Below are 23,428 nucleotides of genomic sequence, written 5' to 3' on the forward strand. Positions count from 1 at the left end.
CGCAATTTTCGGTGAAACTAATTTCCGAACATCCGCTCGTCGGAAGGAAACCACCACAGAATTTTCCCCTTGTGCTACCCGAGAGTCAGATTCTTCATTATTATCCCCCAATCTCAAATCCGTGGATGGCGTCAGCAAGGGCATGGGGAAGATCTCGCCGCTGCATTCTTTTCCTCCTGCTGCTTTTCCCCAACCCCAGAGCTCAAGGGCAGCAAGCAAGGATGCATGGCACTGAGACGCAAGGGCTTGCGTAGCCTACAGGAGGCTAGACCTGGTCCGGATTTCCAGTCTCGCTGTTTCTCTCGGGTCGCGCCGCTTAATGGATCTGACTGGCTTTTTCGGGAAAACATACTCGTTCGTTGGCCGTCGGTTTAAGGCTCATGTATTCCGCAAGGGTCTGGAGGGTTGCAGATGAACAGCCCTTGCTGCTCTTGGAAGGTCTCAATGTCTCAATCGCCTCCTCCAGCACGGGTGGGACGAATGGCGCTGCAGCCTTTGTCATGCTGCTATTGGGTCCCTGACAGATCCCGTCGAGTCCGGTCGGCCGTGTGCGTTCCTGGTTGGGTGGCCTTGACAAGGCTGAGGGCAAAGGAGGACGACTACCTGGAACTTTGACTTACTAAGAGGTGGGTTGAATGAATAGGCTCGGGGGCCAGAGTGGGACTCAATGTTTGAGCGGAAGCTGTCCTCCATTGTCCTCTGCGAGAGGAGTCTATAGGTATATTAGGGCTTTCCTTCGTCGAGTCTTGCTCTCAGAATCCGGGCTCTTTTCCAGCGTCTCACACAGACACCCATCCAAAAGCAAGGCTGCCTCGACTTCGTGCTACTCTCTTCGCTGAACGCATCATTCTCTCAAGTTCAACTCCTCCAGATCCGACAAGACACATCCCTCTTAGGCAAAATGGCCGCCCTCCGCCCTCCGTACACATTGAAGACCGCACACGAAAAGGTCAAATTCGCTCAGAATATGTGGAACTCTTGCAACCCGGCCCAAGTCTCCAACGGGTATACGAGTGACTGCATTTGGCGGAACCGCGCGTCCTTCATCCGCGGCACTGCCCAGATCGTCGACCTGCTCACCAAGAAGTGGGACAAGGAAAAGTCCTACCGCCTCCGCAAGGAATTGTTCGCCTTCACGGACGACAAGATTGCCGTGCAGTTCTGGTACGAGTATCAGGATAAATACGATGGTATGAAGTGGAAGAGGTGCTACGGACTGGAGGATTGGACCTTCGACCGTGAAAGCGGAAAGATGAGGAAGAGACAGATGAGTGGCAATGATATCCTGCTGGGAAAGGATGGTGATGGCGTTGCGGTGCCAGAAGAGGGTATTCAAGGGAGATGGTTCGTCGACGGCGTAGACGTGGACGATGATAGTGTCACGGCCAAGATTACGGAGGCTCACTGGTGAGCAGATCTCAAACGTGACGAGGCAAGACGACCGTAATGAGACTGGAAGGGCAGACTTTGGCTGGTTAGATTGTGTCAATCTCCTGTGATTCCATACCCGTAGTATGATATGAACTCAAATAATAATCGTCAGTCATCAAGAATAATAGCCCAACAGCCGTCAGGTTGAACGAAACCAATCTCACCTAAAACCTATACATTTATATTTTTGCATACTTCCGATGAGACTTCTCTCCCTTCAGCATGCAACAGCCTATGCCGTTACAATTCAGGGTCTTCCTCAACCCACTCGGCTTCTTCCGGCTCTACAAAAGGGGCCAGCCTTGCCTTGAACTCATCTAGATCCATGTCATCTTCGGCAACCGCGATTCCACCGGGAGTCTTGGGGGGTATGAGGACGTTGGGCACAACATGAATGACGCCATCAGCAGCAATGCCATCTAGTACGGCAACTCGAGTAAACCCATTAATCTTCATCGTGATGAGGCGACCGAACCGAGCAATGTCAATGCTCAAGCTCTTGCCTTCGAGGCCCGTAGGAAGATCCACATGGATGAGCCCCTTGGGCACCTTGTGATGAGGTGGTGGGCGGGCATCCGCATCGAGTTTGTAGATGGCGTCCGAGTAGAGTGTGATGTTGTCGCCAGCATGGTACAGGATCAGAGCCTTGAGATATTTCAGGCCGAACCTACTGAACAGAAAGGCATTGATTCGTGGGCCAAGACGTTTGAAGGCAAAGTTTGATGGTGCGAATAGTGTGCCTCCGTTGTGGCTTGATGTGTCGTTGAAGGCGGGATATAGGCCAGTCTTCTCCAGAGCGAGGTCAAGGGTGCTGAATTCACCAGGGAGGGCTGAAATGATATCAACGGCCTTTGGCGGAGGAAGGAGAATGCTGTCGATGCCATGGATGACTCCGTTTGTTGCAAAGATATCGATGGCGACGACGCGGGAGTAGAAGTTGACAGTCAACCCCTTCAAAGAGACTTGAGTGGAAAGGCGCTGTGGCACCTTTCCAATAAACTTGGCTTCGAGAGCGGTCGGGATGGTCCGGCTGACCAGGATACGGGGAGCAGGGTAGAATTCAGGCGAGATATGGTACGTTAGGAGCTTCTCCAGGAACTCTTTTGGAGGCTTTGGAGCGTGCTTGGGGATCTTCGCGAATGCTCGATCTGTCGGAGCAAAGATAGTGTGGTTCGCCTTGGTGCTGTTCAGCAACTCGACGAGATCCGGGAACTCCTTGACGACAGCGGCCAATTTGGTTGTATATTTGCTCTTCGAAATCAGTTCCCAGATGGTCTGATTCGGACGATGGTGAGGTGGATGGTGCGGGCGACGAGGCTTCTTGCCTGGAGGGCCATGGTGCGGTGGGTGATGCGGTGGGCCGTGATGAGGAGGTTCTTCAAATAGGTCCAAATCGTATTCAGCAGTGTCTAGCCAGGCCTCCCCAGCAAAGGCGTCCTGGAATTCTTCGCCATAGCTGACGGCGGTCTCGTGTGCCGAATCAACGATCTCTGCAAAGGCATGTTTGGCGCAATTAGCAGCCTTTGTAAACGTCTCTTCAAGATCTTCCCAGAAGCTTTCGGCCTGGTGCTCGTGGCTCCAAAAAGGATGCTCGGAGGGGTATTCGATCTCCTGATCCTCAATGGACAGAGACTCGAAAATAGTCTGATCCGGGACCACGAAGGCAGAGGCGACAGCTGCCGCCGAAAGGAGAGAGACACACCTCATGGTGGACTCAGGTAGGGACTGTGAGCTGTGTTGATTCCAAAGCGTGGAACAGAGGCAATCGAGAGAGGAGGTGAAAGCAGGTGAATACTTGTAAGGTCGAGATCATTCAAACAGGCAGAAGCGAAAAGACGTTGGACCAACCACCCTTCCCAAAGTCTATGACATGCAGGACACAAATTCGTGTTGCGCAGCGGGAGGGGAGCATCTGAGGAGGGCGACGTAAGATGCATGCGCCGTGAAAGCTTATGCTCGATATCACTGGCTGGGATTCGATCTCTGGGCCTAGTGAGCCGTTTCCGGGCCTGACTAGGGGCTCCCTAGGCTGTCAGGGTGAGCTCCCTGAGTACCGACTGGTGCTTCCCCCTCCTGAACAGCTACCCGCAGCTTCGGGCCCGAGCGAGCTTCACCCGGCAGCTTCTCATCACCCCACCATCGGTGACACTACGCATTGGCATGGGGTGATGACGGTGGAGGCGCGCCACGTACTCGTCAGCTTGTGGTCGGTGAAATTGCCAGCTCCGTTCCGAAGTAGGGAGACACAAACAATTCCTAAACCGCGATAGGGTTCAATAGACACTTTGCTGTGTACACGGTACCCCGTTCCTTGAGTTCCATCGTGGTCCTGCGCGAGTATATGATCAGCCATCAACAACCGACGAGATCATCACAACAATGCTCATTATGCGCAAAACACAGCAGCGGAGAGCATGGCCAGCTGCAACAAGGTTTGATAAACTGCCGCCGCAAAGCTGAATGGTGGAAAGCAGTCACTCACCGACGCGCTGTCGAGGAACCTTGTACCAAGTGGTCCCTGCCGATTGCCATGTCAAATGCCCATGCCCATACATGCCACGGGTTGCTCTTGGTATCAAGTTGAAAAAGGAATGTCGAGCTGGACATCGGCAGAGGTCAATCAAAGATGTCATTGGCAGCTGCTATCGAAAGGAATGCGATGCACCTCCCCATGCACCACCGTTGCCGACTTCTGCTGCAGAGTGCTTGCTTTTGTTTTCTGTAGCGAGCCCGAGCAATTCTAACGTCCCTCGAGACTCTGTTGGCTCCTCAAGTCGTTCTTTTTTGGATGCTTCCTCTCCCATTTTGGCTCTTGGTTCTTGGTTCTTGGTTCTCTTTTTGGACTCACCTAGAACATTTCTCATTGTCCAATGCGCACGCTGCGCCAACATTCCTCAGCCTGACCCAATCATATCTCAGACCTGACATCAACAGTCTCCGGCTCTGGCCAAAACAAAACATACTGTACATCGAGTGGCGTGGGAAGACAAGGACAGTCGCGGACGTGAAGAGAACGGAACAAGGAGGAATTGTGGTTGAGGCTGTGCGAAGTTTGCAGTCGACCAGGACGCGGCGTTCACATCAGAGGACTGGCAGAATTCGGCTTATGTCCAAATCCAGCGTCACAGTTTGTTGACATCGAGACCTTGCATGTGATCTCGCGGCGCTTTATCAATCACATCAGGCTTACTCCCTCTGTCTTCGCGACATCCACGCGGTCAGATACGTACGTTCGTTCATCATCTGAAGTGCCTCCTGCTTGCGGCTAATTTCTTCTTAGGCGCGGTGGATGGACACACCATTTTTACAGGCTTGAGGTTGCTAATCAAAAGGGCGTGCTCATGATGTCGTCCTCTCTCAAGATTTCAGCGCGACCCGGCGGACCCGCCACCCTTCAGTCCAAGACAGATAGACCGCATGCGAAGAGAAATGCTCTAGCAGAAATCCAACCCAGAGCCCCGCCTGCGCCTGTCTCCCCTTACAGTCGCGCTCAAGGCCCCGCGAGCTCGTCACCACGACTGCCACACCATGAGTCGCTCAAACCTGAAGGGAATTTATCCATTCGTGAGAAGACGGCCGGTAAACGCCCCGCCATCGCCATCGAAAACAAGCGGCTCTCCACTGTAGCAGATGACATCGCCGCAGAAAGCAAGAGGGACTCGCAAGTTTCCACAACCTCGGCAATATCTGTTACTACAAAGGGGAAAAGAAAAACCCATGTTGGGCCATGGCAGCTAGGGAAGACCTTGGGAAAGGGTGCTACTGGGCGAGTCCGTCTGGCAAAGCATGCAGGGACTGGTCAAACCGCAGCGGTTAAGATCGTTTCCAAAAAGTCAGCCGCGCTTGTCCAAAGTGCGAGTATGGCTCGTATGGATGACGAAGAGACGCTCGCCATGATTGCTGCAGGCCCTCGAACAATGCCATTTGGGATTGAGCGCGAAGTTGTGATCATGAAGTTGATCGAACATCCGAATATCATCAACCTCTATGACATCTGGGAGAACCGCGGCGAGCTCTACTTGGTCCTTGAATATGTCGCAGGTGGTGAGCTGTTCGACTACGTTTCGGGCAACGGAGCTCTACCTGAAGATGAAGCGGTCCGCCTTTACCGTCAGATCATCGCCGGCCTTTCATATTGTCATCGTTTCAACATCTGTCACCGCGATCTCAAGCCGGAGAACATTCTTCTCGATTCCAACCGAAACATCAAGTTGGCTGACTTTGGCATGGCAGCTCTGCAACCCGATGGTACATGGCTGAATACCTCATGCGGGAGTCCGCATTATGCAGCCCCCGAGATCATCCAAGGCAACCAATATCGTGGCGATAAGGCTGATATCTGGAGCACAGGGATCATTTTGTATGCGATGCTCAACGGCTTTCTACCTTTTGATGGTGGGTCACTGGCCAACACTTTACGCCTGGTCAAGAAAGGAGAGTACTTCATACCTCCAAATTTGAGCGTTGAAGCCTCGGATCTCATACAACGCATCTTACAGAAGAGACCAGAGAGGAGAATTACAATGGACGAGATCTGGGCCCATCCACTTCTCAAGAAATATGAAAAGTATCATGCAAGCTTGGTGGCGCCTCAACCGCTCATCGGCGCAGCGCCACCTCTGAGTATCGAAACGCAAGGCCGACGTGTTATCAAACGGTCCGATGTTGATGCAGAAATTCTCAGAAATCTGTCGACGCTATGGCATGGCAAAAAGCCAGACGAATTGATCAAACAACTCATGAGCGAGGAACCAAACCACGAAAAACTCTTCTATTGGGCACTGGTCAAATTTCGCGATGATCAGCTCGAGAACTACCCGGGCGACCCCCTTCATTACTCTGCCAGTGACTATCACCATGTCAGCAAACCGGTACCGAAACCAAAGCGTGGCCCAAATGGTCGCGGTCACAATCGACGAGGTTCCCAGTTCTCGATTGTCAGTGACGACAACAATAGGCGCGACGGGTACTACAAGAATCCTGGTACTGCGGCAAGCAAGGCAACTCAGAGCAGCTATGACCCTTATCGAGCATCGAGGACGCCACTAGCTGGAGATGCTCACGAGCCGCCCACCGTCGTTGTTCGTCATCGGCCAACGACTCCGGGAGGGCGATCTGTGAGCTCTGCTAGCAGCGTGAGGCATAAGGCTGTGGATAGATTGAGGCCTGATGTTCCCGCTCTCCCAAGCTTCACGTCCGAAGAGCTTGAAAACCTGATTCAGAAGAAGCGTGCCTCGTATTCCACAGCAACGTCCAAGAGTTCCCTGTCTAGCACACGACGTGTTCCTGGTATCCGAAAGTCGATGAGCTACAAGCGGCAAGTCAGTTTCCAACACCGTCGACAGAATTCTTCTGGTACCACACACCCTCGTGCCCGAACATTATTCTCCGACAATCACCCTGCAGAGCGTCCTGGTACTCGTGGTACTACGAATGGAAGGTCTGAGACACAGAGCAATCCGAGTCTACCAACTCCTTCCCCCGCCTATCGTCCGCGCAAATCCAGCTCCGAGATCGACGTGAAGAAGCCACGTGTGGCCAGCTATTACTGGAAAGACGAAACACGTAAGGTCAGTGCCGAGCTCGGCAAGATTTGTGAAGAAGCATTCAATCGATCATCAGTGTCTACGGTCAGCGAAGTCAGCCCGGCTCCTCCGTTGGACTCATCGGCAACATCCATGGCAGTGCATGCTTACAGAGTACCGGAGAGCATCCGTGATCGACCCCTTCCTGCAACGCCAATCCTTCAAGAATTAACCGAACGTCGACAGAAGATCATCGAGACTTGGGGCGATGCCGACCCAAATGTTCTCGCTGACATGTTGGCTGCTGTTGACAAGCGCATTGATGCCGAGTTGGGCCAGGAAAGAAGATGTGATAAGCGGGCGGCTTCTGATCCAACCAATGGAGCCGGACCGAGCAGGTATCGCCGTGCTATCTCGCCGGTCGATACTATGGAAGACCTGAAGCGCAACCGCGAGGATAGCTCTAGAGCAGCATCGGATCCCGTCAAGTTGAAGACCCCTCAGGCGCAAAAGGACACCACAATCCGCCTCGTAACTCCGGATCCAACTTCACCCTTCGCCCGAATTGAGCCCCTTCGAGTGAAAAAGAACAAAGCAGCGCCGATTAACTCACTTAGAGGCGGTCCGATCGAATCCTACGAGCGTGTTGGGTACGACCCGCGGCTATATGCCAAACGAGAACTTGACACAATCGACGAGAATCCCGGGTCACCAAGGAAGAAGATGTTCCCAACATCGTCTAATGCTGCACGGAAATGGTCCTGGCTTGGTAAACGTGGGTCTGGTCCTCAGGATCCCCTAGATTCTAACAAGTCTTCGGAAGAGATAGTACAAGATACTGTTTCCAATTCGTCCCAGATCGTCCAGCCAAGTGAATCCGGCAACTCTTCCACACTTTCGACGGCAAAAGCGAGTGAGCCACAATCAGGTGATATCGAGTTGCATATGGAGAAGAAGAGAAAATGGTTTCAGAAGATGTTCGGAAGACCGTCCAAGCCGAAGGATGGCGTCTCAGCAATCCCGATTGGACATCACATTGTGCGAGACCTGTCGGACGGCACAGACTCCAACGAACCCAATCAAGAGGTCAATCCAGATGAGCGAGTCCGAGCCCGAAAGGCTTATCCTCCAGCGACCAGTGTCGAAGCCGCCATGGCAGCAGCTGCAGTTGGCCCGATCGAGATCAATCAGAATTGGTTCGCCAAGTTCTTTCATATCAAACCCGCGACTCGTGTGCTTTGCCTTCAAATCAGCAAGGGCAAAGCGAAGAAAGAGCTTGTCAAGATTTTAAAGGAGTGGCGCAAGTACGGGCTGAGGGATGTGATGTCGGAACGACGAGGGGGTAGTGATGTTGTCCGAGGGCGCGTCGACGCATCAAACTGTAAGTCATCCGCTTGGGTTTTGGGTAACACACCCGCTGACTTGTTTGTGAACAGATCTGCAACTCAAACCCGTTCATTTCCATGCCTATCTGTATTCGGTCCTTGAACACGGTCGAAAGGCCAATTTGAGCATTATGAAGTTTACACAGGAGAAGGGAGCAGCGAGCAGTTTTTACAAAGTTGTTGATACTCTTGAAGCCGTCTTGAAGGAGCGGAACTTGTTAGTGCCTGATGCGCCGCGCAAGAAGGCCATTGAGCAAAGTCTCAAGGACGCGGGGTTGTGAAAAATAAAAAGAGAACAAAACTTACTTGGGTCAGTAGCGATTTTGACATCCAAGCATTGTTGGGGCCTTGGAAAGCAATGCCCGTTTGCTTTCAGCCTTGTGTACATTCCTTTGCAAAGACAGTTGGATTGTTGGAAGGCAACGGAATGGTCTCTGCTGGTTAGGATACATATGGTTGTTTGGGGCCGATACAAAAGGCACAGGCATTGTATTCTTGAGCTTCTGCAGGGAAACTCTAGTGCTAATGAAACGCCGAACTACAGAGGAAAGGCAGTTGAGCAATCCTAATGTCTGATAGCTACGACTCCCGAGAATCTGAATGTTTCTCGAACCTGACGTACCACGCTCCTGTTCCGGAGCCGAAATATGGCGCAAGTTTGTTGATCTCTTCGAAAAACAATGGGGTGTTGCTGTACTCTTGGTGATGCTGTTGTATGTACCCCATCAGCCATCATTTCCCTCCGTTGAGAAGTCGTGCAATGCACGAGCGAGTGAGTGAGTGAGTGACAAGTGAGAGAACTGACCTCGACGGTATCCCAGCCCAGGTAGTAACAGGCCAGCCTGCGCTCGTCCTCGGGCACCTCCTCCCTCCGACCCGCACTCGCGGCGTCATCATCATCGCCAACGCCACCTTTGAGACCGTTGCGCCCGTCGACACCCACGCCGGCCGTGTCGTTTGTGTTGGCCGCGTACGCCCAGTTCCCGCCCGCGAAGCCCGCGAAGTGGTAGCAGTCCGTGTACGTCTTGTGCATGGACGCGACGAACGAGGGGTCTGCTCTGGGAGGGTTTGGGGTGAGGTTGATGATTGCCTTTTTCGTATGTAGTGTTAGCGGTTCCGTTCGCCTCCCACTCATGTTTTTGCTTTGTGTGGATGTGTGGTCTTGGGCACGTTTTGGTAATGATTATGGGTTCTTGCTTCTGGGGTTCATACAACTCTTCTTTTATTTATATTGTGTAGCGAGGAAAAATCGAGATAGGTGGATTGAGTTTCCGGCGGGAGAATGAATGGCTTGACCCCTCCCCGCTTTCTGGTGGGAAATGGAAATGGATTGGACTTACGAATTCGCACACAGGGGCTTCGAGCGCCTTCTTCAACTCGCCGACCTGGGAGTCGTCGAACGGGAAGAGCAGGGATGTGGCTTCTCCTGCTTGCCCACTTGTAGCCGCCGTCGTGAGTTCTTTCAGTTGTGCTCTCAGCTCCGCATTCTGAGCGAGGCTCGAGCCTTGTGGCCAGTCTGGGGAGATTGCCCAACCGGATCAGCGACCTCCTCACACGCGGTGGACTGTCCATGCAAGGGGTGAATCGAGAACGTGGTGGGAAAACAAGTCATCGACAGAACTTACGGATGACCCAGCACATTTCGTTCTCTTTGACCCGCAAGTGCGAGGACTTGACCGGGATGACGTAGCCGAAGTATTGGTCGTGAATGTTGCAGGATTGCGAGACCTGTTGCCGCAGCTTGAGAAACGCCGACAGTCGCGCCTTGGTGGGCGGGAGGACGAAGCGGACGATCTCTGACAGGATTGCCATTGTCGGAGAGGCAGTGTGGTGGTATATTATGGATTGTTTCTTGTTTCGAGGACGATTCTGCTGTCAATCTCGCGTGGGATGGAGTGCGGCTTGGTTCATTGACCAAGAGAGATATATATATATACATCTATGTTCCGTATGAGGGAGTATATTCTTTCCTTTGCTTGTGATTGGTCCGCAGCGGAATGGCTTGATGTGCTCAGCCCACACAAGGAAGCGGAGCAGCTCGGCCGAAGATTGACGGCTGCCGTGACTGGCTTACCACAGACACAACCAGGCTAGTGTTGGATGACTTCATGGGCCTGAATAATCGCTATTCACACAGAGAGTCGGGTTGACACACACACACACACACACACACACGGTCATGATCCAAAACATTGGCAACAGAAAATATGCGCAGGACGTGTGTTCATGTTCTTTGGGACACCGAACCTTTCTAGAAGCACGGATTTGTCAGTGTCAGACAGGATAGGAAACTCACCGGCAGCGTGCTCATCATAGAACATGGGCGTCTCTGTTTGTAACGGCCTGCCCAAGTTGTCATAGTCGTCTCGCTCTTAATCAGTTCATGTCGAGCCAACCACTTTTTTCAGAAAGCTCGCAGACGCAAAGATAGGAGGTGTCGCCGGAGCGAGACGAATCGTTCGATTCTTTTGTCAGCACATTGGCGGCAGCCACGACATCGTTGTCGTGTGTGAACAATGGCCGATCTCTGTCATTCTAGAGCTGAGCAACTGTTGTCGGCGGATTGGAACTGTTCTTGAAGACCATGAACTGGGTGCGCCATTCGGTTCTGCCGTTAAAGGCCTTGCGCTCGCCCTCAAGCAATTTCTGGGCGAGGCTCTACGCTCTTCCCTACCAAACTGTTTCGAAGAGATATTGGGCAATATATCAACCACAATCTAGTATTTTGCCACACATAGAGTGCCCACGTTCACAATGTCTGGATGTTTTGTATGCCAGCTGAATGATCGGCCCAGGATGATGCAAACCAGGATGAGCCTGAGACCTTGTTCCACAGCATCCATAGCTTGCTGTGGATGCTGTGAACAGGCATGATGACCTTTGAGACAGCTGACTAGGCCTTGGAAATTCTTTTTTTTGTAGTTGATGTGACCTTGGACGGGCGTTTATTCTGTACAAGTGTAAAAGGTCGTGTGATTTCGAGTTGCAGCGTGGGTTGAAGTCTCGGCGTCGCTATTCATGGTCTAAAGACTTCTTTGTACCTCACCCTGTGAATCTTTTGGACGCGGTGTTAGAATTAGGAGCATGCATATGTATCTGGTAAATTCCTGTCCGTGACACAGCCCAGTGCTGTCAGCGCTCTATCATGGCACAAAATCTGTGTCGTAAACAAAGGTCTGATCAATAGTAGAGTTGGTATGTCTTGTGATGCTCTGTGGGAGAGAATATCTAGATTCCTCCCTCAAGACGACACTTGTCGACGACAAGTTGTCGTCACTGTACAATGCAGCGGAGGCACCTCTGGAGAGACTACCACTAAAGAAGGAGAATTCGTTTGAGCACAACCAGCTGTAGTATATGTCCCTGAGGCATTCAGCCTGCAGAAAATCCACATCTGGGATATTTCTGAGCTATAGAAATGCCCCGTATAGTGAGTAGGTGATGAAGAGGACGGCACCAGGACCTCTTTCAGTGTCGCTATTACGGCGAAGTATTACGACCAGGAGACTATACTCGACCGTATTTATACCCAAAGAGTTACCACCCCTAGCAGAGCATACGGAGTGCGTCTATGCCCAGAAAGGGTAGGCCAATCAAACATCATTGAAAGGGGATCATGATTGTTACCTATGTACCCAGCAGCCTGTTGTGCGCCAATTGCAGAATTATAGTTGTTTCACCAAATATCGCCATCATAAGGGCTACCTCAGCAACGATATGCCTTGGCTCAATAGTGTCATTAGCTACCCCCCATTGCCTTCGCGAGCCCTCTGCTAGGGCAGCTTGTTGTAGCTGTTGCTTCTCCGGGATCTCGAGATGCCCAATTTGTTCAGGAGACGGCCAATGGTGCTATAGTAAAGCCAATAGCAGAAACTCAGTGGCCCGAAGATTGACATGGGTAGAGCGTTGAGCAATATATGTCCTAAAGTCACCGTTCCGTCAGCGGCGTTGTGGAACAATTGAGATCACAACGGCGAGCGAAGCGCCTGAAAGCGGCGCCCTGTGATGGTTAAATCTTGGAGAGAACTCACCCCAGACAAATGGTCGCCTCTTGACCAATTCGTACAACTCTCCCCTCATGACTCCTTCGGCCCCTTCCCATCGCCACGGGCCAATCATTCGGAATTTAGTGTTCATGTTCGCACCAAACGCCCACGCAACGAAGACTTTCCATCCACGCCTCAGCACTTGGGCAGCGGATGGCGCCGAGCCCATATCGAGAGCTATCTGGTACGCGTAGGATTCATGATCTACTCCATGGTGTATACGTGCTTCAGGCTTTGTCTTCAACCGGTACCACTCTTCCGCATCGGGATTCAGTTCTGGAGACAGTGATCGTAGGTTTGCCTCAGGAAGAAGGTTGAGGATTCGAAGGACCCAGAGCTGGGCTTGGAACTCGGCTAGAGGTGGAATTGCACCTAAGGATTATTTAGGGTTAGGATCCAAGAGAGACACGAAAAGACCTCCTCTGTAGGCACAGACAGAAGGTCGACAGATGGGATTCATGAGAGTAATATGGGCCTTACCGATCTGTGGCCGAACGAAACCTATGAAGCCAACAGTCTCGTCACCGTCCTTCCAGATCGCTCGAACATCGGCATCGTTGGAGTGAGGATATCCGCCGCTGAGGAATGGGAATGTCAGGTGACGGTAGCCAGTTGCGTAGATGACAACGTCTGGCTTGATCCTCAAAGTCTCAATGTACTTCGACTCCTGCGTATCATTCTTCTGGAAATGGATGACTCCTTCGTCGTCGACATACTCCGGGAATGGGGCAAAATCGACGGTATGACCCTTGGTGTCGACCCGCGGCAGGTCAATGATACGTTCCATAAACCGCCTCAATCTGCTGTCTTTGATGTAGCGCCTGTCAAAGTATGGCTGGACTTTGGTGGATTTGACAAAGAGAACTAATGGGATAAATGTTATGTTGAAACCAGCTGTGCAGAAGAAAGAAACTCACTCTCAGACATGTGATAGCCCTTGATGATTCCCGCATGCTGACCATACCCGTATCGAGTATTGTTCAGGAGTATCCAAGCTCCCTTGGTCCACCAGTCATAGAACACCCACTGCCATCGGGAGTTCCTCAGCTTCGGGTGTGCATAGGCAGTGTCAAACAGGCAGTTCCAATTGGTGTCAATCGGGGACGGGTTGTATTCATCTTCCCGCTTGCCCATGACGACGAAGCGCTCCACATGCTGGAAGTGCCAGACGTTACCACAGAGAGATCTACAGCATGCAAGACATCTCTTACCTTAGGTGCCAGGACGAATCCATTTCGGTGGCAAAGCGTCACCGAGTTGGTGGGAGAAGTCACGGCAAAATATGCCATGTCCATTGCCGTTTCTCCTACACCAAGGATCACGACATTGCTGCCTTCGGTAAATATGTGCCGGCCTTTGTATTGAGAGGAGTGAAGGACAGTCGGCACTTTCTCGATGCCGGGAATGTCGGGCACAACGGCATCCACGTGCAACCCAGAGCAAACTGCAACTGCATCGCAGGCCCATTCCTCACTGGTTCCATCCGGGGATGAATAGGTCACGATATGGCCTTTGCCATCCTTTGCCCGGCGTACATTCGTTATTGTGGTGTTGAGCTCGATATGTGGTCGCAATTTGAAATGATCGCAGTAGTCTTCAAGGTACTGGACGTATTGAGCGAGACCGAGAAAGTCTCCGCAATCAGTGCGTTCTGGTGGTATCCTGAAATCTGAAAAGATCGTCAAGAACTTGGAAGACACCATCTACTTCGAATCAGCCCTGTCACTGTTTGAGGGTGGAACAAAAGTCCAGTCTTTACCTCGCCCTCTGGATAGGTGCGATAGCGGAAAGTGCCTCCAATGCCATCCTTAGTTTCGAAGAGTCTGGCCTCAATGGGCTCGACATTGAAGTCCTGATTAGCCTGGAGGAGGTACTTCAGCGTGACCAGGCCTCCTGGCCCTGCTCCAATGATGGCAACACGCATGTTCGATTCTGTTCGCAGGAAACCATATACTTGGAGGTCGAGGACTGGCAAGGTTACACAGCAGGGGGAGGTCTTCAAGACCCCGAAGATTGGGAGAACTCCGCTTCTCTTGCATGGTGTCCCCCACTTGCACGTTGAGATGTACCGAGCAACGACTGCTTCTGGGTGTGTGCATCAAGCTGACGAGAGAGAGCTGTCCACGTATCAAGAGTGGAACTGCTAGCTTGGGCACTCCTCGGGTGTATCTCATTTCGGCCTTTGCCGTTGACGATTCCAACAGGTCTTGACTAGACCCCGACGGCCCGTTGATAGCTGGATCGTGAGTGGGACATCCTAAATGGCAGGCGAACGGGATCGCGATATGACGGGGACGCAGAGAGCGAGTGGTCGGGGACCAACCTGTTGGAACTGGAGTCGATTAGTGCTTAAAGCGGCAGTTGTGATACGGGAACCCGCAAGGAGCTCAGCCAAAGTTTTTGGCGATGATGGAGCCGCCAAGAGTTTTATTTCCGCAGCCGGCGCAGTTGTTGGAGCTCCGAGTTGTCGTTGGGGAGCGACAGCAAGGTCCAGTCAGTCACGGCCGCTACCCTGTGAACAGATTCTAGTGAATCCGGGGTATGTCACGATAATTTCATACCAGAGCTACCTACCCAGCTGTTGAACCCCCCCAGAACAGCCGCAACAATGGGCGCAGGTCAATCCAAAACCGACGAGTCCACCAAGCATGTTTTCGCCAGTGATACACCAATTCAATTTTCTCAAGAGTATGTTCTGGAGGCTACGATTGCGCGGTTCCCGTGTCTTACCATATGAAGCTCGACTGACACGATCTACAGGCTGATAGACTCCCTCCAAGCATCTTCGGAAGTCCGTCTAACTTCCCACTATGGTTCCATGGACGGTTTTTGCTAGTACAGAGGAGGTTTTGCTCACAACTCGTTCTTGATCTAGACAAACTCGACACGCGCAAAAACACTAGAGCTGCACATCGCACAACGCGTCGCCACGGAGCTAGAAAAGATCCGCAATCACGAAGCTTCAGTCCTCGAGGAGGCACGGAAGAAGATTGCCGCCAGCGGAGAGACGGCCTCAGACTCGACATCGTCAGACTCGTCGCTCCTTCAACTCTCGCCGATATCTCCGAAAGACCTTCTTCCGGGCTCTGACAGTGACGCGGAAAAGAGAGCCCCAACAAGCCAGAAAGTGCAACAAGAAATCGAGAAATTGAAGCAGACGCTGGGACAGCGAAAATCATTAAGAGAGGTGCCGAAAGAGGTGGAGAATGCGTAAGTTGGACTTTCTTTGAATACCGTGATCAAGCTAATGGTTGGCAACTAGGAGACAAGATGTCATCTCCTGCCTACGGATAAACGACCGGAAACCGCTCGACTGCTGGAAGGAGGTAGAGATCTTCAAGCGGGAAGTACGGAAGATGGAGGAGAACTACGTCTCATCTGTACTGTAAAGCTATGTCTCCGTTCCGGGAAGCTTGTATTCCGCTCGAGGCTTCAACCCAGTGTATATAGTTAAAACAGGGTACGGGTACCACATGCGAATGGAATAAAAATGATTGCAATGAACCCTAGGGTTCCGTCCAAATGTCCCCCGGTGTCCTTGCTTGTACAGCAAGTATCGAACCGACTTCCTTCACGATGCTTCAGAGCGCTTCGGAGGTCGTCACCAGAAGTTGAAGACAACTATCTCAAGAGTTGATTCACCAGGTGCCGCATGGAAGCAAGATGTTCGATCTTCTTACTGCATCGCATGCCGTTTCATCTTCGAAGAGTTCGTTCCCAACTTGACCCCTTGACAAGCTGCTGGACCGTTGCATGCTTCACGTGGTTATTTGTGGGTTGATTGTGGCACATGCCGCAATATTGTTGGGCACCACACCACCTCCACAAGCCGACGATGCCTCTTGTGCTGTCTTTCAAGTCAGAATTATCAGAAATCGTAGTCGATGACTTTATTTGCCGAATCTTAACCATATATGCCCCTTGAGGCCGGGATATAATGAGATCTTTCCGCCCACGCTTAGCAGATGTGGTGCTCCCGCATTCAGGAATACCTCCGGGCGCGGGCAGCGGACGAAGCGAGCATAGCGCCATTATTTGCTGGCAGTGTGAGCGGACACAACTTGGTCGCAGTCGCCTGGATCGAACAGTAAAGAACCCGGTGCATGAGAGTGAAAGGACCTTTTCCATCAAGTGCAGAAGTCAGGTACCCTCCAACTCTTTCCTAACAATCCAAGCACCGCTGGGTCGCAGCTTTCTGTAATAGTGATCAACAAGCATGACGCGCTTGAAGCCACGTTTGGCGTACCACTCCAGGGCGTCCTCGTTCTTCTCCCAGACATGTGCATATATGCACACTGTGTCAGCAGCTTGGGCACTAGCCGAGCATAAGATAGTGTCCAGCAGTAATGTTGCGAGGCCGAGGCCACGATATGGCGAGAGGAGAGCTAGAGCTTGGATATAGATCTTAGAAGGTGGCGAGGGAGTGATGAGAGAACTATTCGGCGAGCATGGCTCCAAGCGGCAGCGGATCCAGCCAACAGGTTGTGACGCATATAGGACGACGCGAGACAGTTTGTTGACAATCGGATCTGTCAATGTCGTAGTAAAGAAGGCATCGCTGTACCGAATAGGAAGGGTTGTCGCTGTAAGACGCTGAATAGCAGGAAGGTGTGGTGCTGTAACTGGTGCAACAAGAGCTTTTGGGAGATGGGGAATAGAAACAGCGTCAAATTGCTGTAGGCGGTCACTTGAGGGATCCTTGGCTTCCACGATCACCTGCTTTGACTCTTGGGAGACATCCTCAGACCTCCGGCTTTCGACTTCGTCTTCCTCGGCTTTCAAAGTGTAGACAATTGGATTGGTCGGTCTCTGAGAGGCTTGTTTTCGTGCCGCTTCGATGATACCTAGTCCAGGGCTGTTGGGGACACGCACACACGCGTCGTGATCGGGGGTGATATTGTCGTCTTCTCTAGTAGTTGGCGGGATAGAGAGCGCTGAAGTCACCGATTTCGAGAAATACGAAAAAAGACTAGCTTGAGGCATGTTGACCTTGCATTCTTCGTTGCAACACCATTCCGCACTGAAGCTGGAACCCTGCCCCGAGGAGCGTGGCCACGAGAAATAGCGCGATGTGCAGGCAGTTGAACCAGAAGTTGCCGGCGCAGGGGACGATCAGGGGCGGCCGGTCCCGGCGCTAAAAAGAAGGTTATCGATGCTTATTGAGTAATATTGGCGAGCCCTAGAACCCGGCCTTTTTCATTTCTGCGTCCTGCATCATCGGTGCTTGCACTGGCAGCCGCTGCAAGCCCTCACACGACCTCTTGTGTCTTGCTGACATAGCTATACCCGGTTGCTGTTGGAGCACTCCTCGAGCGTGTCTTAACCATCGAGTTCCCAGACTTCCGGACACCAAGCTGTCCCTGTTCCACGAGCACGAGCCTCCTCGAGTGTGCCCGAGATCCTTCCCCGGAGTGCGTGCGCTCCCTATACTTCCTCCATCAACCTCCCAAGAGCAAAACAATACAAATTAAGTGGCACAATAGAAAGGTTCATGGGTGCTGTTGAATGAATAGAAGGTTGTTGGGTGCGGCAGGGTGTGAAGGTGTTTGAATAGGCGGAGTGTACAGGCGCAGAAGTCTTCCACTCAGACCACAATACCAGTAAGTGAATACACTGCCGGACAATAGCGTGCGGCACTGGGAAGGATGTTTTTTTTTTGCTATTGTGTGGTTGTCAATGGGGCATATGGCTTCTGTTGCGATGCCTCTTCTCTTAAATGTCGACTGCTCCTCTGCCCTCGGAGTCGTACACGACGAAGACAAACGCACCGTTCCCTCCATATCCCTGTCTCTTCATATTGAAAAACGCTGCTGGTCGGCTTTGCATCTTTACCTGTGTTTGTTTGCCCAATATGGCTCCCAGAAGAGCATATGTCTCTTTGTTCCCTAACAGCATTATCGACGTCGACTTGTGGAAGCGCTTCATGGAAGATGAGGAAATCACAGCTGACTGTACGCCTCCAGTCAAGGACGTCCCTGACATGGCTTCCACCAAACTATCCAGTTCGAAGTCCTCCAATGTCAGCTTGACTGCATCTGATCAAGAACAGGCGGTTAGTTGGCCACGAAAAGTTACTTCCTGCTCCTTCCACTGACTAGTTCCAGATCACGTATCTCTTGGAACATTCAATCGAAAGCATCCTCCATGATCTTCTCCTCGAAATTCACCAAGATGAAAAGATTGCTCGGATGCAGACTGCCGTCCTTGAAGTCGAACAGAGAGCTGAGAAACTGGCCAACAAGACCTCTCAAGATGCCGAAAGCACCGAGAACACCGAAAACGAAGCTGTCGAGACTGACGCCGCCGTGTTCAAGTCCGGCCAGGTCCAGCTCAAAGGAAATCCAATGAAGACAGTCAAACACATCAGATGCCCGAATTGTCGTCTCCGTCGCTTGCTCTATCCTCGTGTCGGCTACAATGCTCGTCCTGTCCCGGATGCCAATGAACAGTACTGCAAGACCGAACCGGTGATTGTTCTCGACAAGCATGATGTCCACGGCCAGCGCAAGAAAGGTGTCAAAGTCAAGGGCCAAGCCAAAGGCAAGAACAAGAAGAAGAAGGATGACCCAGGCTCACCAGCCGCATCTGAGAACTCTGATCCACTGACTCCATCTTCGTCCATGCCCACCGAATCGTTCGAGTTCAAGGAGATCGACTTCCCAGCTGCCAAATGTCCAAATCGCGACTCTCACCTTGGTGACCACTGGAAATCCGTCAATGTCTTCGCCACGCATCTCAACGGAAGCTGCTATCTCAAGAAGGATCGTGCGGCCGGCCGCGAGGCAAATGCAAAGATAGGCGGGACTCCACGTGACAGCAGAGCCAATTCACCCAAGCCAACCGCCAATGGCGGTGTCAAGAGAAAGGCAGAGGACGATGAGAAGGCCATTGGTCCTGGCACCAAGAACAAGAAGCAGAGGACCGGTGGAGACGGAAAGAGGGGGGACAGGAAGGCTCCTCCGAGCAAGTTGAAGGAAGTCAACAATGTTGACGATGGCAAGCCGGGCGAGAGCCCGTTGAAAGAGATCATAGGCGACACAATCCATGTGACGCCAACCAAGGCGGCAAGAGACGCGAGCTCTGAGCCGCAAATCAAGCTCAAGCTCAAGGCGGGCGTCGGCGCTGGCGCTGGAGAGGGGCCGGCTCGCAAGAGGCCGAGCAAGGCCAGCAAGAAGGAGAGATAAAGTGTAAAACTAATTTCAGTGGCATAGCGAGGGCGGGTTTTGTGTGCTTGTTCTTCTCGGCGTTGGAGAGGGAGTGCTGCCCAGGCAGCACCCCACCTGTAGTGGAAACAGGTGGTAGACAATGTCATGAATCTTGTAAACTTGGTTCTACGTGAGAAGTCCGTCTCGCATCTATTCATGTCCTCGTAATCGTCGTCTGAAGCGAGACGTCTTGGTCAACCGCAAGACGTTTAGTTGGAGCGGGAGCATGTGCTTCCTTCAAGGCCAGCGATGTCATCGTATCATACCCGTCTGATACTCCTGTCGTCCGCTGCTCACGGTCAATTCACATCTAATGGATCTTGACGCCCAGTGGTCGCCGATTCCAGGTTTGCTTTAAGCTCATGGGCTCGGAGGTCCTTGGATTGCACGGTCCAATCACCAGGACATCCTCCACAGACACATTCATTACACCTTCACCTAGGAGGTCGCCGCGGGCAACATGGCCTCGACGATGTTCCCCGTCGCGCCGCCCTCCCAACTGTGCCAGATCTTGACCATCTTCAGCCCGGCAGCCTCGAGGACCTTGTTGAACCCGTCGGCGGTCCTCTCCTTGCCGCCCATGACCATCACAGTGTTGTCCATGGCGGCGGCGGGTAGGTCGGCCTCGCCCACGCGTTTTGGCATGACCATGTCGGCGATGAGGACCTTGCTGTCCGGGCTCATGGCGTCGCGCAGGCGGGAGAGGATCTTGACGCAGTTGTCGTCCGAGTAGTCGTGCATGACGCGGCGGAGGAAGTAGGCCTTGGCGCCCGTGACGGGCTGCGCCGTCCAGAAGTCGTGCACCATGGCGGTGACGCCCTCGGGGAGGAGCTTGGAGTCCCTGCCCTGAGCGATGGGTTCGGGCAGGTCTTGGAGAACCATGCGGTCGGGGCGGAGAGTCGGGAAGGCCTTGAGGATCTGGATGATGGATTGGCCTTGGCCGCCGCCCACGTCGACCAGGGTGGCCCTGTCGCCGTCGTGGTCCGGGTTGTAGAGTGCAGAGAAGTCGTAGAAGCCGATGATCGGGACCGAATCCTCTTGAGACATGAAGCCCAGTTGGAACGCGCGCAGCCGGTCGGGAAACTGTGCCATGATCTCCCATACAGGATGTCCATCCATGCCATGGCGGTGGGTATATGGGTTGCGAAGAGGGTCATCGGGCTCCTGCACGGGCTTGCCGTCCTGTGCCGCTCGTTCTTTCACGTAGCTGTGGAAATGGACCATTGTGGCCAGGCATTCATCGTTGATGAACTGGAAGAAGTTTCCCGGGCCCGGGACCTGGATGTATGCGCGGGAGAACTTTGTGTGCACGTATTCATAGTTGGGGGTTTGCTCGAGGAACTTGGTACCGACGAGTAATCGAAGTTGTCTTTCTTTTGTTTGACGGGAGACACAATGATCAGCCACATGCTTCGAGAAATGACTGCGCAGCCAATACCTAGCAGTGAGTCCTGGACGCCTGTGACCCTGGACAGCTCGGCCAGAGAGATGGAGCCGTCGACAGGGATCTTTTCGAACACGCCCAGCCCCATCAAGGTTCGAATACAGACAATCTCCAGCATCTGCCGTTGGTTAGCAATCTGTCAGTTCTCGGAGGCCAGGCAAAAGGCGCCACGGACATTGACCGAGTGGTGCATTGACATATCCGACGGTGCCATCACGAGCCGGACAATGTCCTTGGCTATAGCAGCGACATTGGTCCTGGAAATGTAGCCTTTGCTGCCCGGCGAGTAGTCGCAGGCTTTGGCGGCTTCGGTGAGTTGCTGTATCAGCTCCTGCAACTGGGCGGCTTGGTCTTGATCTGCGGAGGACGACATCATCATCTCCCGTGTAACCTGCAACACATGGACAGAGGAAGGTTCTCTAGGCAAATCAAAAGGACACTTTCTCAAGGGTTGGGAGGAACGGGAGGGAGGGTGGATGGATGGATGGACGGATGGATCGACAGGGACAGATGTCCGCAGTTGCACAGCCGTAACCAGTCGCAGAGGTCTGGCCTGGGATAAGAGGGGGCATTTGTGGGCCAGACGGCGGACTCATGATTTCCTGTTACAATGGCTGATGAGGCCAAGTTGCAAGCAGCTAGAGCGTCGCTTGGACTGTCCCAGATTCTCGTTTACATTGGTGGCAGATGGTGGCTCGACTGCGGAGGAATGCCAACTGCTGCTTATCTTGGAGCTTTTAGGCGAACCCCATGCACGCAATCCTGGTCGGCTACCAACACGTGGAAAAGGCCTCGTTGTGGGCTCACTAGCTACAACCCTGCGCCCCATGTTCGCAGTCTCGCCTGGTCTCCTGTTCGAGCAGCTGGACCAGTCAGCGGGCAGCGGGAAGAGGAAAAGACTTCCACATCGATCAGCCATGAAGCTTACTCTTGCATCCCAGGTATCCATCGCGGTATTTCAGAACAAGCCCACCGCCCCGTCCTTCGTCCTCGATCACCATGAGCTCTCCCCGCTTCGACTGCTTTTCATTCTTCGTCTACTCCCTCCTGGCACGCGAGCATTCTACTTTGACCCCAGTCCCTCATGGAGCCTGACGAGAATGCCGATTTTGTTGACGAAGGCTATGCCAGCACTTCGGCAAACACCAGCTACGTGACAAGGTGAGAATCTACTTCTACACTTGGGGTCTCAGGCTTCTGACTACGAGAGCAGTATAGCAACCGAGATCCGTGAAGGGATTGAAGAGTACGGCCGACGGTGGGCATCTTATGGGAGACACTTTTACGGTCTTCCCATCGACGACGAGGAACAGAATCGCAATGACCTCCAACATTACAAGTTCTTCCTCCTCTATGAGGGCCGCCTGCATCTCGCTCCCATCGATCCCGACCCTCAGAACATCCTGGACCTGGGTACTGGAAGTGGGATCTGGGCCATTGAGACTGCTGACCTGTATCCCACGGCACGAGTCATTGGCGTTGATATTGCGGCTGTCCAGTCAGACTGGGTGCCGCCAAACTGCCACTTCGAGATTCTCGATGTCGAGACGGACTGGGATTTCCCGAAGAACACGTTCGACTTGATCCATGCCAGGGAGTTTCTTTTCGCCATCAGAGACTGGCCGACCCTCATATCGCAAGCATATGAACATCTCAGGCCGGGCGGGTATTTCGAGCTCGCGGTCACGGTCCCCGAGGTCGGCTGTGATGACGGCAGTTGTCCACCCGATTCGACCTACACTGAGATGGGCAAACTCTTCTTCAGGATCGCACAAGCAATGGGCATCGACGGTAATGCCTGTAAGTTATGGAGGCAACAGTTGCTAGACTGTGGCTTCGAGGATGTCCAGCAGACCGTCTTCAAAATCCCGACGAATCGATGGCCGAAAGACCGAAGGTTGAAAACAATCGGGGCGCTCGAGGTCGGGAACTTCTTCCAGTATGCGCAGGCTGGGTTTGAGAGAGGTGCTGTTGCTCTGCTTGGAATGGATCCCGCGGAGCTTCAGGTCATGCTCGCCCGAACGAGGAAGGAGATCCTGGATCGAAACATCCACACTTATGTGCATTTGTAAGTCTTGGTCCTGGAGGTCTGAGAAACTCGTGTGGCTGACAAGACTGAACCCAGCTACAACGTGTATGGCCGGAAGCCGGGGCCACCGGGATAGACTGTACATCCTTGGTGACCAACAAGACATTGTCGGTGCCTGGATGCATAGACTGAGGATGCCTCAGGGTGAAGAACGAAAAGATCAAATCTGTCCAGCGTTTCTCTCAGCTCAGGTGTATCTGCTCAACGCACCAAGTCTGCGAGGTGTGCAATCCAAGGCGGAAATGGTCTTTATCGAGCGCTTTCAATCACCCAAGTTCGTGAGGTGCTGCACCCTCGCGCTTA

At 52.8% G+C, this 23,428-nt stretch overlaps 10 protein-coding genes across 11 annotated transcripts; 5 read left to right on the forward strand and 5 right to left on the reverse strand.

Annotated features, from left to right (window-relative positions):
- Positions 1-93: 93 nt before the first annotated feature.
- Positions 94-1,595, forward strand: PV07_07331 (uncharacterized protein). The gene has a single exon (XM_016394402.1). The coding sequence runs from the start codon at positions 902-904 to the stop codon at positions 1,409-1,411; it is 510 nt and encodes a 169-aa protein (XP_016247821.1). The 5' UTR covers positions 94-901; the 3' UTR covers positions 1,412-1,595.
- PV07_07332 (uncharacterized protein) lies at positions 647-3,336 on the reverse strand. The gene has a single exon (XM_016394403.1). It carries the CDS (start codon positions 3,136-3,138, stop codon positions 1,672-1,674), a length of 1,467 nt encoding a protein of 488 aa, XP_016247822.1. The 5' UTR covers positions 3,139-3,336; the 3' UTR covers positions 647-1,671.
- Positions 3,337-3,708: 372 nt separating this feature from the next.
- PV07_07333 (uncharacterized protein) lies at positions 3,709-9,020 on the forward strand. Its single transcript, XM_016394404.1, has 3 exons — positions 3,709-4,657; positions 4,712-8,337; positions 8,393-9,020. Exons 2-3 carry the CDS (start codon positions 4,773-4,775, stop codon positions 8,620-8,622), a joined length of 3,795 nt encoding a protein of 1,264 aa, XP_016247823.1. The 5' UTR covers positions 3,709-4,657; positions 4,712-4,772; the 3' UTR covers positions 8,623-9,020.
- PV07_07334 (uncharacterized protein) lies at positions 8,814-10,243 on the reverse strand. Its single transcript, XM_016394405.1, has 4 exons — positions 9,967-10,243; positions 9,682-9,857; positions 9,147-9,431; positions 8,814-9,049 (listed from the first exon to the last, which is right to left on the reverse strand). Exons 1-4 carry the CDS (start codon positions 10,151-10,153, stop codon positions 8,921-8,923), a joined length of 777 nt encoding a protein of 258 aa, XP_016247824.1. The 5' UTR covers positions 10,154-10,243; the 3' UTR covers positions 8,814-8,920.
- Positions 10,244-11,911: 1,668 nt separating this feature from the next.
- Positions 11,912-14,735, reverse strand: PV07_07335 (uncharacterized protein). The gene is made up of 6 exons (XM_016394406.1): positions 14,147-14,735; positions 13,599-14,090; positions 13,305-13,542; positions 12,868-13,251; positions 12,373-12,759; positions 11,912-12,263 (listed from the first exon to the last, which is right to left on the reverse strand). Exons 1-6 carry the CDS (start codon positions 14,309-14,311, stop codon positions 12,115-12,117), a joined length of 1,815 nt encoding a protein of 604 aa, XP_016247825.1. The 5' UTR covers positions 14,312-14,735; the 3' UTR covers positions 11,912-12,114.
- A 98-nt stretch (positions 14,736-14,833) lies between these two features.
- Positions 14,834-15,910, forward strand: PV07_07336 (uncharacterized protein). Its single transcript, XM_016394407.1, has 4 exons — positions 14,834-15,075; positions 15,148-15,178; positions 15,263-15,597; positions 15,650-15,910. The coding sequence occupies exons 1-4, from the start codon at positions 14,996-14,998 to the stop codon at positions 15,774-15,776; spliced, it is 573 nt and encodes a 190-aa protein (XP_016247826.1). The 5' UTR covers positions 14,834-14,995; the 3' UTR covers positions 15,777-15,910.
- On the reverse strand, positions 15,716-17,436 carry PV07_07337 (uncharacterized protein). Its single transcript, XM_016394408.1, has one exon. The coding sequence runs from the start codon at positions 17,368-17,370 to the stop codon at positions 16,528-16,530; it is 843 nt and encodes a 280-aa protein (XP_016247827.1). The 5' UTR covers positions 17,371-17,436; the 3' UTR covers positions 15,716-16,527.
- Positions 17,437-17,598: 162 nt separating this feature from the next.
- On the forward strand, positions 17,599-19,715 carry PV07_07338. 2 transcript variants are annotated; one of them, XM_016394410.1, is made up of 3 exons: positions 17,599-17,987; positions 18,351-18,439; positions 18,492-19,715. In XM_016394410.1, exons 2-3 carry the CDS (start codon positions 18,368-18,370, stop codon positions 19,569-19,571), a joined length of 1,152 nt encoding a protein of 383 aa, XP_016247829.1. In that variant the 5' UTR covers positions 17,599-17,987; positions 18,351-18,367; the 3' UTR covers positions 19,572-19,715. The 2 variants fall into 2 exon arrangements, with proteins under 2 accessions (XP_016247829.1, XP_016247828.1); XM_016394409.1 differs by having other exon boundaries at positions 17,599-18,439.
- On the reverse strand, positions 19,655-21,498 carry PV07_07339 (uncharacterized protein). Its single transcript, XM_016394411.1, has 2 exons — positions 21,212-21,498; positions 19,655-21,154 (listed from the first exon to the last, which is right to left on the reverse strand). The coding sequence occupies exon 2, from the start codon at positions 20,692-20,694 to the stop codon at positions 19,903-19,905; it is 792 nt and encodes a 263-aa protein (XP_016247830.1). The 5' UTR covers positions 20,695-21,154; positions 21,212-21,498; the 3' UTR covers positions 19,655-19,902.
- Positions 21,499-22,120: 622 nt separating this feature from the next.
- On the forward strand, positions 22,121-23,201 carry PV07_07340 (uncharacterized protein; the record flags this gene model as incomplete). Its single annotated transcript, XM_016394412.1, has 3 exons — positions 22,121-22,197; positions 22,250-23,104; positions 23,162-23,201. The coding sequence occupies 3 exons, from the start codon at positions 22,121-22,123 to the stop codon at positions 23,199-23,201; spliced, it is 972 nt and encodes a 323-aa protein (XP_016247831.1).
- Positions 23,202-23,428: the final 227 nt, after the last annotated feature.

Source organism: Cladophialophora immunda, assembly GCF_000835495.1.
Source record: "Cladophialophora immunda strain CBS 83496 unplaced genomic scaffold supercont1.4, whole genome shotgun sequence".
NCBI classification, from domain to species: Eukaryota; Fungi; Ascomycota; class Eurotiomycetes; order Chaetothyriales; family Herpotrichiellaceae; genus Cladophialophora; species Cladophialophora immunda.